Source organism: Pipistrellus hanaki (genome assembly GCF_964339955.1).
Source record: "Pipistrellus hanaki genome assembly, chromosome: 3".
Lineage (NCBI taxonomy): Eukaryota > Metazoa > Chordata > Mammalia > Chiroptera > Vespertilionidae > Pipistrellus > Pipistrellus hanaki.
Genome location: NC_140505.1, coordinates 105932193 through 105950276, shown reverse-complemented (window position 1 = coordinate 105950276; position 18084 = coordinate 105932193). Strand labels below are relative to the sequence as shown.

General features: G+C 40.2%; 1 protein-coding gene and 1 pseudogene across 8 annotated transcripts in view; both read left to right on the top strand.

Moving 5' to 3' along the window:
• Positions 1-10349, top strand: part of CCDC77 (coiled-coil domain containing 77) — a 57733-nt gene extending 47384 nt beyond the window's left edge. For 4 of the 7 annotated variants that reach the window (XM_084878405.1, XM_084878406.1, XM_084878408.1 and 1 more), the window contains exons 10-13: positions 286-505; positions 5489-5614; positions 5707-5859; positions 9436-10348. In XM_084878405.1, coding sequence (XP_084734531.1) covers positions 286-505; positions 5489-5614; positions 5707-5859; positions 9436-9582 — 646 coding nt within the window. In that variant the 3' untranslated portion in view covers positions 9583-10348. Of the gene's footprint in view, positions 1-285; positions 506-5488; positions 5615-5706; positions 5860-9435 lie in introns of all 7 variants that reach the window. The other 3 variants (XM_084878411.1, XM_084878410.1, XM_084878409.1) reach the window with 2 other exon arrangements.
• LOC311619687 (large ribosomal subunit protein uL11-like) lies at positions 9959-16996 on the top strand (annotated as a pseudogene). Its single transcript has 2 exons — positions 9959-10003; positions 16484-16996. The product of its transcript is annotated as a large ribosomal subunit protein uL11-like (transcript).
• The last annotated feature ends 1088 nt before the right edge of the window (positions 16997-18084 follow it).

Genomic DNA, 18084 nt, shown 5'->3' with positions numbered 1-18084 from the left:
TGTGTAAATATTTCTGTAGTCCTAATAATTAAATAACCTGCAATTAGCTCTTGGAAAAATATATGTAAAGACCATTTGTGAAACAGTGAGCATAAACATTACACTTAGTTCATTAAAACATCTGTGGTTGTCAGTAATCAGATTATATTTTTAAAAACCGCTAATAATATTTTACGTAATTTATTGTACAATTTTTAAAGAACCTGCATCTTTTCTTTGTTTGGAATAACTGTTGTATGTGCCATGTAAGCATCTTCATGTCCACTTTTGTACTTTCTTTCATAGTCTCCATCACACCCAAGAGCTGCTCTATGAGAGCACCAAAGACTTTTTGCAACTCAGATTTGAAAACCAAAATAAGGAGAAGTCATGGATGCTTGAAAAGGATCAGTTGATGTCAAAGATTAAGCAATACAGGGCACAGAGTAAGAAGAAAGAAGATAAAATTGGAAAAGGTTGGCCAGTTGTTCATGAGAGTCATCGCAAGCAATGTGAATATATTAAGGTAGTTTCTGTGTATTTACTTTTTTGTTGTTTTGTTTGTTTGTTTTTTCTGCAAGAATTTGAAAGAACTCAGAGAATTCCAAAAAACCCCAGAATTATCATTCAAGATCCATTCAGATCAGGAGCCGATGTAGCAACAACCTCAAAAAACAGGTTTCAAAGAATAGCTCATCATTACAGTGTTTAGAGATTTAGAAAATGAAATGATTGATTGATCAATCAATCAGTTGATTCATTCATTCATTTCATTCAATACTTTTTTTTTTGTAATTCTCACCAGAGGATACCTTTCCATTGACTTTTGAGAGGGTAGAAGAGAGAAAGTAAAGGAAGGAGAGAGAAAGAGAGAGAGAAAAAAAAAAAACTTAGATGTGAGAGACACATTAATTGGTTGCCTCCCGCATGTATCTTGACTGGGGCAAAGATTGAACCTATAACCCCGGTATATGCCCTTGACTGGGAATCAAACCCACAATCCTTCAGTCCTTGGACCAATGCTCTCTCATTGAGCCAAACCAGCCATTCATTCAACAAATATTTAATGCACTCCTTTATGGGCTAGGCTCTGGGTCTATAACAGTACATAAGCTTGACCAGGTCTGCTATCATGGCATTTACATCTTTTTTAAAAAAAATAGGTTTTTATTGATTTTAGAGAGAGAGGGAGAGAGATACATCGATGAAAAAGAATCATCTATTGGCTGCCTCCTGCATCCCCCCTACCTGGATGGAGCCTGCAACATGGGCATATGCCCTGAATGGGAATTGAAGTGTGACTTTCTGGTCCACGGGTCCAGGCTCAGCCACTGAGCCACACCAACTGTGCATGGCATTTACATCTTAATGGGTGAGAAAACAGAAACATTAACAATCAAAACAAGGATAGCCCAGCCCTAGCTGGTTTAACTCAGTGGATAGAGCATCGGCCTATAGACTGAAGGTCCTGGGTTCAGTTCCAGTCAGGGGCACATGCCCAGGTTGCAGGCTAAATTCCCAGTGGGGGGCATGCATGAGGTAAATGGTCGATGATTCTCATCATTGATGTTTCTATCATTCTCTCCCTCTCCCTTCCTCTCTGAAATCAGTAAAAAAAATAAATTATAAAAAAAAAAAAAGAAAGAAAAGAAAAAAGATAGCCGGTATGCCTCAGTGGTTGAGTGTTGACCTATGAACCAGGAGGTTATGGTTTAATTACTAGTCAGGCACAAGCACAGGTTGTAGGCTCAATCCCCAGTGTGGGGCAGGCTAAAGGCAGCCGATCAGTGATTCTCTCTCATCATTCTCTCCCTCTCCCTCTCCCTCTCTCTCTCTTTCTTCCTCTCTGAAATCAATAAAAATATATATTTTTAAAAAGGATTGATTGCCAAAACCGGTTTAGCTCAGTGGATAGAGCGTCGGCCTGCAGACTGAAAGGTCCCAGGTTCAATTACGGTCAAGGGCATGTACCTTGGTTGCAGGCACATCCCAGTAGGGGGTGTGCAAGAGTCAGCTGATCGATGATTCTCTCTCATTGATGTTTCTAACTCTCTATCCCTCTCTCTTCCTCTCTGTAAAAAATCAATAAAATATATTTAATAAATAAATAAATAAATAAATAAATAAATAAAATAAAAAGAATAGATTATGAGCCCAGGCCAGGTAGTTAGAGCATTGTCCTGATATACTAAGGTTGTAGGTTTGATCCTTTGTCAGGGCACATACAAGAATCAACCAATGAATGCATAAATAAGTGGAATAACAAATAGATGTTTCTCTCCCTCTCTCTCTTTATCTCTCTAAAATCAAATAAAAATGAAATATTTAAAAGAGAAAATTATGCCAAAACCGGTTTGGCTCAGTGGATAGAGCGTCGGCTTGTGGATTGAAGGGTCCCAGGTTTGATTCCGGTCAGGGGTATGTACCTTGGTTGCGGCCATGTCCCCAGTAGAGGGCGTGCAGGAGGCAGCTGATTGATGACTCTCATCAATGTTTCTAACTCTTTCTCTCCCTTCCTCTCTGTAAAAAATCAATAAAATATATTTTAAAAACTATTATGATAAGTTGGTATTAAGGAAGTAAAAGAATTATATGAAAACTAGAGGCCCGGTGCATGAAATTCAACCCAGCCTGCACCTTCTCCAATCCAGGACCCCTCAGGGGACATCTGATCCTAGGGATCAGGCCTAAACCAGCAGTTGGACATCCTTCTCATAATCCGGGACCACTGGCTCCTAACTGCTCACCTGCCTGCCTGCCTGACCACCCCTAACTATGTACCCTGCTGGCCTGATCACCCCCAACTACCGGCCTAGTCTCCCTTTACTGCCACACACCCCTCCCAGCCTGGTTATCCATAACTGCCCCCCTTGCCGACCTGGTTGCCTCCAACAGCCCCCCTTGCAGGCCTGGTTGTCCCACACAGTCTGTTGTTCGATTGTTTGGTTGCCCCTAACTAAACCCCCTGCCGTTCTGGTCGCCCCACACAGCCTATTGCTCAGTCATTTGGCCGCCCCCTCACTAACCCCCTGCTGGCCTAGATGCCCCACACAGCCTGTTTGGTTGTCTGTTCGGTTGCAATGGTTACTTAGGTTTTTATATGTGTGTGTGTGTGTGTGTGTGTGTGTGTGTGTGTGTGTAGATTATATGTAGTTGCTGGAAGTCTAGTTTTATGGAGAAGCATATGGATGCTCTCTTAAGCCCGCAGTTTTTACTGAGATCTGAAAAATGGGATTTAGCTTGCCATTAGATTTAGGGGGGAGCATTCCAAGGGGAGGGCGAGTTTAAAGACCCTGGTGTATGTATGTTTAAAAAGGAAGTGATATACAAGGAGATTGGGAGGGTGGCCCTCCATTACTGGCTGCTACACACACCCTCAGTCTCCTTGTGTACCACTTCCTCCTTGCTTATTTCTTTTTAACCTTATATTCTTCCTTTTCCTTGACCATACTTCAGGACCTTTAAACTTATTCCTTTCTCTGCCTGGAATGCTCTTTCTTCAAGTCTGTATTTAAGGAAGTAACATGATCTCATTTAGCTTTTTAAAGATCATTCTGACATCCTATATAATAAAGAGGTAATGTGCAAATTGACCGTCATGCCCTCGCACAAGATGGCTGCCCCCATGTGGTCAAAGATGGCTGCCACATAATGGTTATCAGGGGAGGGTAGTTGTGGGAGACTGGGCTGGCAGGGGAGGGCAGTTGGGGGCAACCAGGCCGGCAGGGGAGGGCAGTTGGGGGTAATTGGGCTGGCAGGGGAGCAGTTAGGCTGGCAGCAGAGTGGTTAGGGGGTGATCAGACTGACAGGCAGAAGCAGTTAGGGGCAATTAGGCAGGTAGGCAGGTGAGTGGTTGGGAGCTAGCAGTCCCGGATTGTGAGAGGGTTGTCCCAGATTAGAGAGGGAGCAGGCTGGACTGAGGGACAACCTCCACTCAGTGCACAAATTTTGTGCACTGGGCTTCTAATGTATAATAAGTATTGTTGATATTTCTTTCTTTTTAAAGAACTTTAGAAATGTTCCCCAAACATGTACAGTAGTCCCTTGGTATCTGCAGGGAATTGGTTCCAGACACCAAAATCCATGGTTGTTCAAGTTCCATATATAAAATGGCATAGTATTTGTATTGATTAGTATTTGATTGAGCGTCAACCTATGAACCAGGAGGTCATGGTTCAGTCCCCAGTTAGGGCACGTGCCTGAGTTGGGGGCTCCATTCCCAGTTAGCGGGTGTGCAAGAGGCAGCTGATCAATGATTTTCATTGATGTTTCTATTTCTCTCTTCCTCTCTGAAATCAAAAAAAAAAAATTTTTTTATAGAAACAATAATATAAATGCTATGTAAATGATTGTTATACTGTATCATGTAGGGCAGTGGTTATCAACTGGTGTGCTACAAGAATTTTTAAAACATTCAATACCTGACTATTTGGTCAGGGCACTGATCTCTTTTCCTTTACATTGTCAAATTAAAAAATGACCATAGCCACCCCAGATGGTTTGGCTTACTGAATAAAGTGTTGGCTTGTAGACTAAAGGGTCCCAAGTTTGATTCCAATCAAGGGCACATGCCCGGGTTGTGGGCTCAGTTCCCAAAAGAGGATGTGCAGGAGGCAGCTGATCAATGATTCTATTTCATCATTGATGTTTCTATCTCACTCTAACTTCCCCTTCCTCTCAAATAAATTTAAAAAATATATTTTTTTTAAATGACAACAGCCAACACGACAATTTCCATCTGATGTGAATGAACCAAAATTATACCTATTTTTTTCCCCTCAAATCGGCAAAAAACATTTTTGGTGTGGGGCAGAATTTTAGTCATTAGTTTATGTGTGCAATGAGATGAAAGAGGTTGAAAATCATTGGTTTAGGACAGTGGTCAGCAAACGCATTAGTCAACAGAGCCAAATATCAACAGTACAACCATTGAAATTTCTTTTGAGAGCCAAATTTTTTAAACTTAAACTTCTTCTAACGCCACTTCTTCAAAATAGACTCGCCCAGGCCATGGTATTTTGTGGAAGAGTCACACTCAAGGGGCCAAAGAGCTGCATGTGGCTCGTGAGCCACAGTTTGCCGTCCATGGGTTTAAAGAATAATGACAGGGGGCAGGGAAATCTGTACATGTTAAGTAGGCCTAACTACATAGTATCAGCAACAGTGTACCTTTTGTTTGTTTGTTCCCTGTTTGGTTGAATCCATGGATGTGGAACCTGCAGATAGGAGGGTTGGCTATATTATTATGCCTCATTTGGACAGTTCTGAACTTCATTATCTTCAAAGAACCAAAGTTATTTGTTTTATTTTAAAGGATTTCTACTGTGTGTACTTTAGAAAAAGGCTAAGAGAATTGTCTTTCAAATGTTCTCCAAAGTTCCTTACTATCTTGTTATGTAACTCATTTGTACTGAAAATCTTTTCATTCCTTTTTTTTTTCTTTATCTAAGTGCTATTTCAATTATCTAAATTATAGAACTGAATGTTGTTTTCCACATTTGACCTGCAGTGCCTAAAGGATAAGTTAATACAAGAGAAAAAGCTGTCCAACATGTACCAAGAGCAGTGCATTTCCCTAGAAGAAGAACTTGCCCGAATTCGTGAGGAAGAGGGAATGAGGAGAGAGATCTTCAAGGTACAGTATTCTCCGCCACTTATGATGGTGTGTGAAGTCTAATGGCTCAGGAATGCTCATCTTCATATGCCTTCTCATTTCCCTATATTTAGGATCGCTCTAACAAGATGGGGAAGCGTTTACAAGTAATGACAAAACGCTATGAGGCCTTGGAGAATCGGCGTATGTTGGAAGTAGAAGGCTTTAAGACGGATATTAAGATTCTCAGGCAGAAACTGAAAGACTTGGAACAAATGCTCTATAAGGTAATTCCTGAACCTGAATTACTAAAACAGATAAAAGGGGTACAAGTGAGAAAACATGGTCAACAGGGCTCTCAGAAGAAAGATGTGCTATTTCCCTAATAGTAAGTGCTGATGGATCAACATCCTTTCAGTCTCATTAAAATTAGTTTAACAAGTACATACTGCTGAAATCAGTTTGGCTCAGTGGATAGAGTGTCAGCCTGCAGACTGAAAGGTCCCAGGTTCGATTCTGGTCAAGGGCATGTACCTTGGTTGCAGGCACATCCCAGTAGGGGGTGTGCAGGAGGCAGCTGGTCGATGTTTCTCTTCATTGATGTTTTCAACTCTCTATCCTTCTCCCTTCCTCTCTGTAAAAAGTCAATAAAATATATTTTAAAATAAATAAATAAAAATAAAAATAAAATATATTTTTAAAACAAAACAAAAAAAAACAAGTACATACTAGCCTGGCTGGCATGGCTCAGTGGTTCAGTGTCCACCTATAAATCAGAAGGTCATGGTTTGATTCCCATCAGGGCACATGCCTGGGTTGCAGGCTCGATCTGTAGTATGGGACTGCAGGAGGCAGCTTACCGATGATTCTCTCTCATCATTGATGTTTCTATCTCTCTATCCTTTCCCCTTCCTCTCTCAGATCAATAAAAATATACTTTTAAAATAAGTACACACTAAAGAGAAGACAAAAATAATTGAATGACTGCATCATTATACTTTTATGTAAGCTAAAATTAACAGAAATTTTCATCCCTCCCAATTCAAGAAGTAGGTTAAAAGAACTATGTTGAGGGGAAAACCAAGATGGCAGCATAGGTAAGCACCTAAACTGCAGCCTCGCACAAAAATTTCAAAAATACAACTAAAAGACAAAACAGACATCATCCAGAACCACAGGAAAGCTGACTAACTGGAAATTCTACAACTAGAAGGAAAGAGAAAACCACAAGGAAAATCAGAGGAGCTATAAAAGCCTGAGGTACAGAGACACGGGAACGCACCTGTGGGGAGGATGGAGCCGGAGAGGATGGGGTGGCTGAATGCTTGTGTTCTCCAGCGGGAAGAAGATAAAAGCTCTGGACTGCACTGAACCCTATTTCCTACTGCACTGAACCCCAGTTCTGGGAGAGACCCTGGGGGACCCAGGCCCATACAGGGAGAATCTGGGCTGTAAGGCAGAAACTCAGGGAAGTAGCAAAAGGCAGAACTCCGGAGGCATGCATGTGAATACGTGCAGAGGACGGACTGTTGACTGTGCCACTGGATTGCCCTAGAGGGAAGGAGACAGAAGCTCTGGACTGCGCTGAACCCCAGTTCCGGTCAAGAATCTGGGAATCCAGATTCATTGGAGGAGAGACTAGTCTGTCTGGCAGCGGGCGAAACTCGAGGGTGCCTTTCTCTCAGAGAGGGACAGTAAGACCCAGGAACCTCATAGGGCGGGGCTGACAGGAAGCCAAAGCTGTAGGCTCCACCCTGAAACTCTGCACCATCCAAGCTAAGCACAGAAGCTTTTGCGATTTTCCAAGTCTAGTCGAATAAGGCTGTCTCCTGGCATAAACACAGCTGATCCTCACAGTCAACTGGCCTGGAGGTCAACTCCTCCCACTGATACCAACAACAGTCAAGACTTAACTACAACAAGCCTGTACACACAGTCCACAAAGAGGTGCATCAAGAGTGTCCACCTCAGGTAACTGGGGAGGCTAACCCACTGGGCCATATAGGACACCTAGCACACAAAGCTACCCTCCCAACTCAGGGAAGCAGTGAAAATGCGGAGACAAAAAAACAGATCACAAATGAAAAATGGAGGAAAACAAACAGCTGAAGATAAGAGTTCAAATCACGGTTATAAGGTTTTTTAAGAATTTCCTAGAAAAGCTGATAAATTTAGTGAGACCCTCGAGGATATGAGAGAGATCCTTGAGGATATGGAAAAGGATCAACTAGAAATTAAACATAAACTGAATGAAATAAAAAATATTATACAGACACCCAACAGCAAACTAGAAGAACGCAAGAATCAAGTCAAAGATTTGAAATACAAAGAAGCAAAAATCACTCAACTGGAAAAGCTAAAAGAAAAAAGAATCCAAAAATTTGAAGATAGGGATAACTTCAAGTGTACCAACATCAGAATTATAGGGGTGCCAGAAGAAAAGAGAGAGCAGGATATTGAAGGCCTATTGAAAGAAATAATGACAGAAAACTTCCCCCACCTGGTGAAAGAAATAGACTTAAAAGTCTAGGAAGCACACAGCGTTTCCCAAAGTGTGGTACACGTACCCCAGGGGTACGGGAAGAGTTTGGTGGGGTACACATTGCACAGGAGTTTGGTGGGGATATGCACTGCATCGTGCTTAGCTGCGCCTAATTCTACATTCTCATGAGTACGAGGGGGTACTCAGTGTTACTAAAATTATAGAAGGGGTACACATATGTCAAAAGTTTGGGAAACACTGCGTAACAAAAGGTATCCAAAGAGGACCACACCAAGACACATCATAATTAAAATGCCAAGAGCAAATGATAAAGAGAGAATATTAAAAGCAGCAAGAGAAAAACAGTTACCTACAAGGAAGCACTCATACAATTGTCAGCTGATTTCTTAACAGAAACTATGTAGGTCAGATGGGAGTGGCAAGAAATAGTCAAAGTGATGATTATCAAGAACCTATAACCAATAGTACTCTACCCAGCCAAGCTGACATTCAGAATTGAAGGTCAGATAAAGAGCTTCACAGATAAGAAAAAGCTAAAGGAGTTCATCACCACCAAGCCAGTATTATATGAAACGCTGAAAGGTATTCTTTAAGAAGAGGAAGAAGAAGAAAATGGTAAAGATAAAAATGATGAACAACAAATACATATCTATCAACAAGTGAATCTAAAAATCAAGTGAATAAAAAATCTGATGAATGGAATAAACTGGTGAATATAATAGAATCAGGGGCATAGAAAGAGAGTGGACTGACATATCTTGGGGAAAGGGATGTGGGGGGTGCGGGAAGAGATTGGACAAAAATTGTACATCTATGGATGAGGACAGTTGGGGGGGGGGGGTGTAAGGGAAAAGGGTGGGATGAGGACCAGGTGGAGGGGAGCTATGGGGAGTGGGCGGAAAGAGGAACAACTGTAATAATATGAACAATAAAGATTTTTTATTTTTTTAATTTAAAAAAGAGCTATGTTTTGTGTTTTTTTGTTTTATTTTAAAGTAGGGAAAGTGAGTAATTGAGTAATAAAGTAATTTTTCCATATCAGACACAGCTTTATTTAGAAACAAAGTTTCAAGAACCTTTTTACAGAGACTTAACCAGTTGTCCACCCATCATCACTATGCTCCAAAGTTGATTGTAAAAAAGAAGAGGTACTTTCTTAACAAATTTACCAGTGATGTTTATATTGGTCTCTTTTATTCTACATTACTACCTTTTTGTTAGTCACTAAAACTAAGAATTGGATTTACCTTGTATACCAAATGTCTCATAAAAAAGAGCCATCATAGTTTGGTCTTTATGACTGATCTCTCTCCACTGGCATATGCTGTAATCATTTCTTCTTCTTTTTTTAAATCTCTAGGCAACAGTTAATGCCCGGGCAAACCAGGATCTTGCTATTCTGTGTGAGGTTCGTGACAGCAATAAACGAGCACATAAGATACAAGGAGAACTGAAGAACCTAAAGTCCAAACTATTTGGTCTGGAGAATGAACTTAGACTCTGTTGATATTTACTTTTAGAAATGACTTTGGTCTGTAGTGAGTTTTTTTTGTGTGTGTGTGAAATCTGAGAAAAATATCATCTTCTCCCAGAAACTGTGGACAGAGTTGACTAGAATAGTGGTACCCATTATTATAAAGACAGGATGAAGAATCAGGGACCACTAAAAAAGCCATTCTTGCATTGTAAACTTTATAATTTTTGCTGTCCTATTCACCATTTTTGCTTTTTTATATGTGTGTTTTGTGTGGGGTTTTTTGGTCTTGGTTATAACCTAAATTACTTAGAGAACACATATTTTTCCCATTTATAATGAGAGTTTTTTATTTTTTAAGAAGACAGTGACCGTGAAAACTTAGGAAGGAAGGATGTTTGCTATGAGCATGGCTGAGTGTCATAAGAGAAACACTTCCATTGAGGAGATAAAGGTATCCACCCAAATGGCCTTCTCTTAGGCAGAGGGACAACCGTGGAGTGCGAATAGGCAGTAATTCTGCTATGTAATTGTCTTTAGTTGAGAGTTGGGAGGCCTGAATTACTTTTATGGACACCCAATCTCAAAGTTTCACCAGAGGGCAATAGAGACCCTGCTCTTAAGCAAAATGTATTTAGGAAAATAAAGTTGCCACTTTGGTTAAGAGGGAGTAAAAATTTAATAATCCTTGTATGAAAAGTTCAGCATTGTACCAATAACATTTTTAAATAATTTAAATATTTTAAATTAACTATTTTTCAATAAAATATGTAATTGAAAATATTCTCTTTGAGTTTTCTATAATTTCATGTTAAAAGCACATTTATACTTTGTTAGTGACTTGGTTTACTTACTTGTTGCATGGTCTCTACAGTCCTGTATAAATATTAAAGTTTTCCTAAATGTGTTCTTTGAAGTTGTCTGGTATTGGAGGTAGCCAGTTAATACTAAAGATGATGACACTAATACTTTTCCATTTTTTTTTAATATATTTTATTGATTTTTCACAGAGAGGAAGAGAGAGGGATAGAGAGTTAGAAACATCGATGAGAGAGAATCATCGACCAGCTGCCTCTTGCACACCCCCTACTGGGGATGTGCCCGCAACCAAGGTACATGCCCTTGACCGGAATCGAACCCGGGACCCTTCAGTCTGCAGACTGACGCTCTATCACTGAGCCAAACCGGTGCCGGCACTTTTCCATTTTTTCATCTATATCCTCTTTTAGGCAAATTGCTATGCTTTGAGACAAAAGTAATTATGTGTGTCACTCTCACTTTGATGTTTCTCCCTCCCCCACCCCTTTCTTCTCCTCCTCTCTCCTTCCCTCCCTTTCTTCTACTCTCTCTAAAAATCAATGGAAAAAACATCCTTGGATAAGGATTAAACACACACACATACATACACACCACACAACAACAGAGAAGGTGACAAATAAGGTCATATTTGAGCTGAATTGTAAAAGTGAATTTGGAGCCAGATAAGAATTTGGGCATTTTAGGTAGAAGGACAATATGTGTGAAGGCATGGAAGAATGAAATGTTTTGGAAAGTACAAGACCAGGAGACAAAGTTATGTAATATAGGACAAAAGAAATACATGAATTTCATCTAATACAATAATGTGAAGTCATATATTTCATTACCTTTTGCATGAATTGAAAACAAAATGAAAATAGCATCAGAAGTATTTAGTGACTAGAGGCCCTGGGCACAAAATTCATGCATGGAGGTTGGGGTGTCCTTCAGCCTAGCCTGCACCCTCTCTAATCTGGGACCCCTGGAAGGCAGTGAGACATCCCTCTCACAATCCAGGACTGCTGGCTCCCAATTAATTGCCTGTCTGCCTGCCTGATTGCCCCAAACCACTATACCTTCCAGCCTGATCAACTCCTAACCACTCCCCTGCCAGCCTGATCAACGCCTAACTATTTATTATATAGGATACTCATGCATTGAAAGAATTTGAAGTGCAAACTCATTTTTGTATCACACATTAATAAATAAATGAAATGTTTATTTCCTAGGAAATCCTTACACTGCAGATCAAGGCAAGGAACAGTCAATACCAGAATTCACTGCAGGATCTGCAGGAACAAAGCAAAGGATGGTGCAAAAGATCTTTACAAAAGAGCCATCAGTATCATTTCTTTGCCTTTTAAATTTTCTCTTCTAGCCTACATATGAGTAACTTAATAATAAGTCACCTTTAAATACACACACACATATATATATATATGTATTTCAGAGAGGAAGGGAGAGGGGGAGAGAGAGAAAAACATCAATGATGAGAGAGAATCATAGTCTGCCTTCTGCATGCCCCCTCTTGGAGATGGAGCCAGCAACCTGGGCATGTGCTCTTAACTGGAATCAAACCCAGGAGCCTTCAGTCCCCAGGCAGACACTCTATCCATTGAGCAAACCAGCTAGGACAAGTCACCTTTTTATTCACTGAAATATATGTTATTTTTTCCCAACAGAATAGCCTATGACTATATTATTTTTGGTCCAGTCTTATGCTTCTCACTGCCTCTCCACCCACACCACACTAATTGGGCTTCTAAGATTTACTGTAATATTTGCAACAGAGCAGATAGTATTGTCACAGCTCACTGCAATCAGAAACCAGACAAGAGGAGATGGCTACAGTCCCTATCCAGAATAGAAATTCAAGGCCTGAGCTAAAGAGACATTGGGAATAGATAGGAAGGGACAGTGAACATCACTTCCCTACAATGGAAGAAATATGAAGGTTAGGGAAGAATTAAGGATAATTCTCTAAATCCAAAGTTTCTGGTTTGGGGAACCATGTGTATAGTGACAGCATTAACTGAGATATAGCATATATGAGAAGCAAATTTCCAATAAATTTGAAATTAGGTGTTAGTGATAAGGGAGGTCAAAGAGAAGTTAAGATTAAAGATAGAGATTTGAAATTATTGTTATACAGAAGATAATTTAAATCATTGATTCAAATTCGGGTGTGGATGAAACAGAGATGGGAAGCATATAGAATGAGAAGAGGGCCAAGAGGGGAACCCTAATGGTCAGAGGAGATACTTCATAATGAAAGAATGGTCTGAATAATAAGTTTTCTGGAAACCTAGAGGGATGAAAAGCTGAAGAAGTAAAAGGCTGGCAGTATTGTTACTTTGGGGGAGGGAGAAGGAACATAAATTAGAATTGGGTATTGCCACTTCATAGAAAAATAAGGTAAGTTATAATTAAGATTTGGCAATTTAGTAACAGGTGAATTTAGAGCAATTTCAGTGAAGTGGAGATGGAGGTCAGCCCATATTAGGTTGAGAGATGAGACAAAGAGGAAGATGGAAGTAGCTTGAGAGTTGATAGAACCAAGGAAAGGAGTTTTGATGGTTTTCGGTTGGAGAAGATGTAACATAGACTGAAAGGGGAAAGCAGAGGAAGGTATTGAAAACAGAGTATTGAGAGTGGGTGCTTGGGGAAAAGATGCTGGAGGAGATTAAGAGCCAGTGTTGAAAGAGACAATAAGAGTAGATAAGGGGTGATTGCATCATTTTTAATAGAGGAAATAAAATCAAGGCCATCCACTGAAAGAGAGTTGGGCATTGATGTGATGAGGAAGTTGATGAAAAGAGTGAACATTTGGAAATATAAGAGGGAGCTGCTAAGGAGCACGTGATAGAATTGTGAGGGATAGGTCTTCATGAGGGAGGGGTTAATTGAGTTGAATTGACTGCCAATGGAAAAATGTCTAGGATTGCAGCAAGTCATAGTCTGCTCACTTACCTTCCAAACTTCCCAAAAAGGTGGGACACAGAGGCAAAATAAATCTAAAATAGTCAGACCAGCTGAAACCGGTTTGGGTCAATGGATAGAGCATTGACTTGGGGACTGAAGGGTCCCGGGTTCGATTCCGGTCAAGGGCATGTACCTTGGTTGCGGGCATATCCCCAGTGGGGGGTGTGCAAGAGGCAGCTGATCGATGACTCTCTCTCATCCATGTTTCTAACTGTATCTCTCTCCCTTCCTCTCTGTACAAAATCAATAAAATATATTAAAATAAATAATAATAAAATAAAATAAAATAAAATAGTCAGACCAGCTGGAAAAAGGCAGGTGAAGAGACGGAGCTGGAGGGGGGATTTGGCTACTAAATGAAAGGAGACACTGCAAAGAAAATGTTTCAATAGGGTTTTGGGTTTTTTTTCTTTCCTTCCCTCCCTCTCCCCCAAAAAAACAGCAAGGTCAAAATTTGTTCTTAAAACTGGAATGGAAAACACACACACACACACACACACACACACACACACACACTAAAAACCCAAGCTAAAGCAATAACTGACATAATTTTTCCTTTTGTAGATGTACTGTTCCATTTGGAAGCCAAGGTTGGTACCACTTAAGTGGGCTCCTGCAAGGGTTTTGTGTTTGTTTATTTTTTAAAGTCTCTACATTAGAATATTACTTTATGGTCTAAGCTATGGAGTATTCCACTCCTGGATTGACTAGTGGCTTAGTTTCAAGTTAGCCCTACAAAAGGCTATTTTTCCATTGATTTTTTTTTTTTTTTTTTTTATAGAGAGAGGGGAAAAGAGAGAAATGCCAATGTGAGAGAAACACATTGATTGGTTGCCTCCTGCATGATCCTCGCCTGGGAGGAGCCTGTAGTTTTTAAAAAAATATATTTTATTTAATGATTTCAGAAAGTAAATGAGAGGGAGAAAGATAGAAACATCAATGATGAAAGAGAATCATTGATTGGTTGCCTCCTGCATGCTCCCCAGGGGGATCAAGCCTGAAACCTGGGCATAAGCCCTGACCAAGAATCAAATCATGATGTCCTAGTTCCGTGGTCGGCAACATTCGACATTGCGAGCCACATTCGGCTCTTTGGCCCCTTGAGTGTGACTCTTCCACAAAATACCACAGTCTGGGCAAGTCTATTTTGAAGAAGTGGTGTTAGAAGAAGTTTAAGTTTAAAAAATTTGGCTCTCAAAAGAAATCTCAATCATTGTACTGTTGATATTTGGTTCTGTTAACTAATGAGTTTGCAGACCACTGTCCTAGTTCATAGGTCAATGATTAACCACTGAAACACGCTGGCCAGACAGCTGTGCGACATCCTGAATAACATGATGAAATCTCCTGACCATTTTACTGCATCCTTTCTAGGACATTAGCCATCCCTTAATCCAGCATATCTAGGATGTACACACACGGAAGCCATCTCAGTTATTAGATGAACTCTTATGGCATTGCAGTGCTTGGGTTCAGATAAACCTTAAACAATGGCCCCAAAGCTATTCGCATAACTTTTACTACAGTATCTTACTATAATTGTTCTATTTTTTAATTATTGGTAATCTCTTCCTGTGCCTAATTTATTAATTAAACTTTATCATAGGTATGTATGCATAGGGAAAATTGTTTATATAGGGTTCAGTACTATCTGTGGTTTCAGGCATCCTCTGAAGGTCTTGAATCATATCCTATGTGGATAAGGGGCAAGCAGGGAGGGGAAGGATTGCTCTTTCTACCTTAGATAATTGTAGATTCACATGTGGTTGTAAAAAATCATACAGAACAATCCTGTGTACATACGCCAGTTTCCCCCCAGTCAGCCACTCCATTTTGACATGATTAGGCTGTAGTTTTTGTATCCCACTGACTCCAGATTGAACCATGATGTTTCCAATGGGCCTGGTATTGGTTTTGTGACATTTTCTTCCCTTTTGGCTCATAATGGTCATATCCACTAAGCACTTAGTATTTAACAATACCAGGGCTAATTTTAAATTAGTACAAGTTTGATATTGTTATATTGATTGTCCCAGAGCTTCTTAATTGGCAATCTTGCCTTGACATTTGGAAAGGGATAATCAAATATTAAGCAAAGGGATCTCGAACTTGAATGACCTAATGTAGTATTGTCATGAAGACTTTAATAAGATTTAATTTGATTACAAGTTTTAAAAAAAAATATATGAGTCAAGACTGCCTGGTCGGTGTGGCTCAGTAATTGAGCATTGATCTATGAACCAGGAGGTCATGGTTCAATTCCTGGTCAGGTCACATGCCTGGGTTGTGGGATCCATCCCTAATAGAGAGTATGCAGGAGGCAGCTGATCAATGATTCTCTTATCATGAATGTTTCTATCTCTTTCTCCCTCTTTTTTCCTCTCTCTCCCTTTTCCTTCCTCTCTCTGAAATCAAATTTTTAAAAAATGAGTCAAGATTGAACTGGTCTGTCTAGAGTTTTTTTACTTACATTAGAGTGATTTTTCCACTTCAGCCTTACACCTGCTGAACCTGATAAGCTCCTTCAGAAAATAGTTAAGTTCTCTATGTACAATCAGTTCTGTTCCTTTTCTTCATATGCCGAAGTAATGAACTCCTTTCCCCCAAAAAAATGACCTTATAAGAAGCTCTTATTTCTCTACATGTTCTCTGCTTACTTCTATAACATCTTTGGGATTCTGCATTTTACATCAACTCAGTCTGACTAGACCCCTCTTGAGTTTATCCCTCCTGTCTCCTGGTGCATCACAGCTGGTCTCCCAGCCTTACCTCCTGGGCACTGGCATTTGGGGGTGCTGCCCTGTCCATATCTGCATGGACATTGTTCCTGCTCTCCAGCTTCTTAGCTTTCTGTGCTCATCTGACTCCTGTGTCTGCTGGGCATGCCTCTCCTTATCTTTGACTTCTCTTCCACTTTTCTCCTCAATGTTGCTGTTCCCAGGATTCTGACTTGGATTCTCTCCACTAGTAACCCTTGTCCTCTCTCTACATGATCTCATGCTTTTCCATGACTTCAACTGATAATGGTGAGAATGTTTTGGGGTTTCTCTTCCTAAAGGTCTCTAAAATCAGGAGTGGAGAAGAGGCAAGATGTGGAGAGGGCTGTGGCTGGGGTTCTGCAGAGGCACCTACCGTTTTTCCCCCCTTGGAATAGCTGAGGAGCACCAATGGGGAAGTGGGTGCCATGTCTGCCCTGGCCCCCAATAATAGCCCCCTGGGCCTGTCTCCAAAAAAGGCTAGTGATGAAATCACTAAAGCAACCGGTAGTTGGAAGGGCCTGAGGATTATGGTGAAAGTGACCATTCAGAACAGACAGGCCCAGGTTGAGGTAGTGCCTTCTGACTCTGCCCTGATCATCAAAACCTTCAAAGAACCGCCAAGAGACAGAAAGAAGAAGAAGAGGAAAAAAGAAAAAAAAGAAAAGAAAAAAAAAAAGAAAAGACATTAAGCACAATAGAAATAAGCACTTGTGATGAGATTGTCAGCATTGCCAGACAGATGCAGCACTGATTTTTAGCTAGAGAACTGTCTGGAACTGTTAAAGAGATCCTGGGGACTGCCTAGTCTGAGGCTGCCACCCTCATGACATCATAGATGCTATCAACAGTGGTGCAGTGAAATGCCAAGCTAGTTAAGAACTACAAAGGAAAATGTTTTCATTAAAAATTATTTGACAGCCAAAAAGTAAAAATAAATACATAAATAAATAAAAAATTTAAAAAATCAATAAAATAAAATCAGGAGAAATATCTCTTGAGAATTCTATGGAATTTAGGGGAAACTTACCTAAAAGCAAAATATTCAACCTAGACAGCCAAATAACAGGGATTAGACATTGTATAGCAAAGGGTAGCTGACCTAGATGAGAAAAATAATTCAGAGACTGATTGGAAGTATCTGAGTTTACTTTCTAAATACCCTGAGGGAAAATGGAGAGTGTGAACAGTTTTCTAAAAAAATGTGGGATGACAGCATGCAAGATTTCCTATGCACATCTCTCATTGACTTATACTGACAGTCCTCTTTGGAGGGTAAAAATGCCTGGTTTAAGAGTAGAATCTTTGTTAAGCAGAAGACTTGGAAGCTCCAGGGCAATATGAATGTTTAGAAAGAATTCAGCACTTTGCTTTTAAAAAAAAAAAACATTCTGATGCCAAACACCTGCCCTGATCACCTTGCAATACACACACACACACATACACACACACACACACACACACACTGTGTATGTGGCTAATACAGGAGGGAGCAGGAAAACAAAATAAAGCTTCCTCCCCCTGGCCGGTTGCTCAGTGGTAAGAGCATTAGGCCTTGAACTGAAAGGTCTCAGGTTCAGTTCTGGTCAAGAGCACATACATTGGTTGCAGGCTTAATTTCTGGCCCTGTCAGGGAGCATGTGGGAGGCAACCAATCAATATGTTTCTCTCACATTGATGTTTTTCTCCTTATCTCTTCTTTCCCTTCCACTCTCTCTAAAAATCAATGGAAAAAATATTCTGGGGTAAAGATTAACAAACAAACAAACAAAAAATTTCAAATCACTAAATTGGGTCCATCCCCTTGCTTCATAGCTTAGCCATATGAGAATGTTCTATTTCAATTGTATTTTGCAAACTGACTTTAAATCAGACATTCCCCCAAAATATATCTTTCCCGAGAAACCAAATGTAGGCATAAACACCTGAAATTGCTGCCTCGAACAATCACTTCAAAACTACAACTAAAAGATAAAATGGACATCATCCAGAACCACAG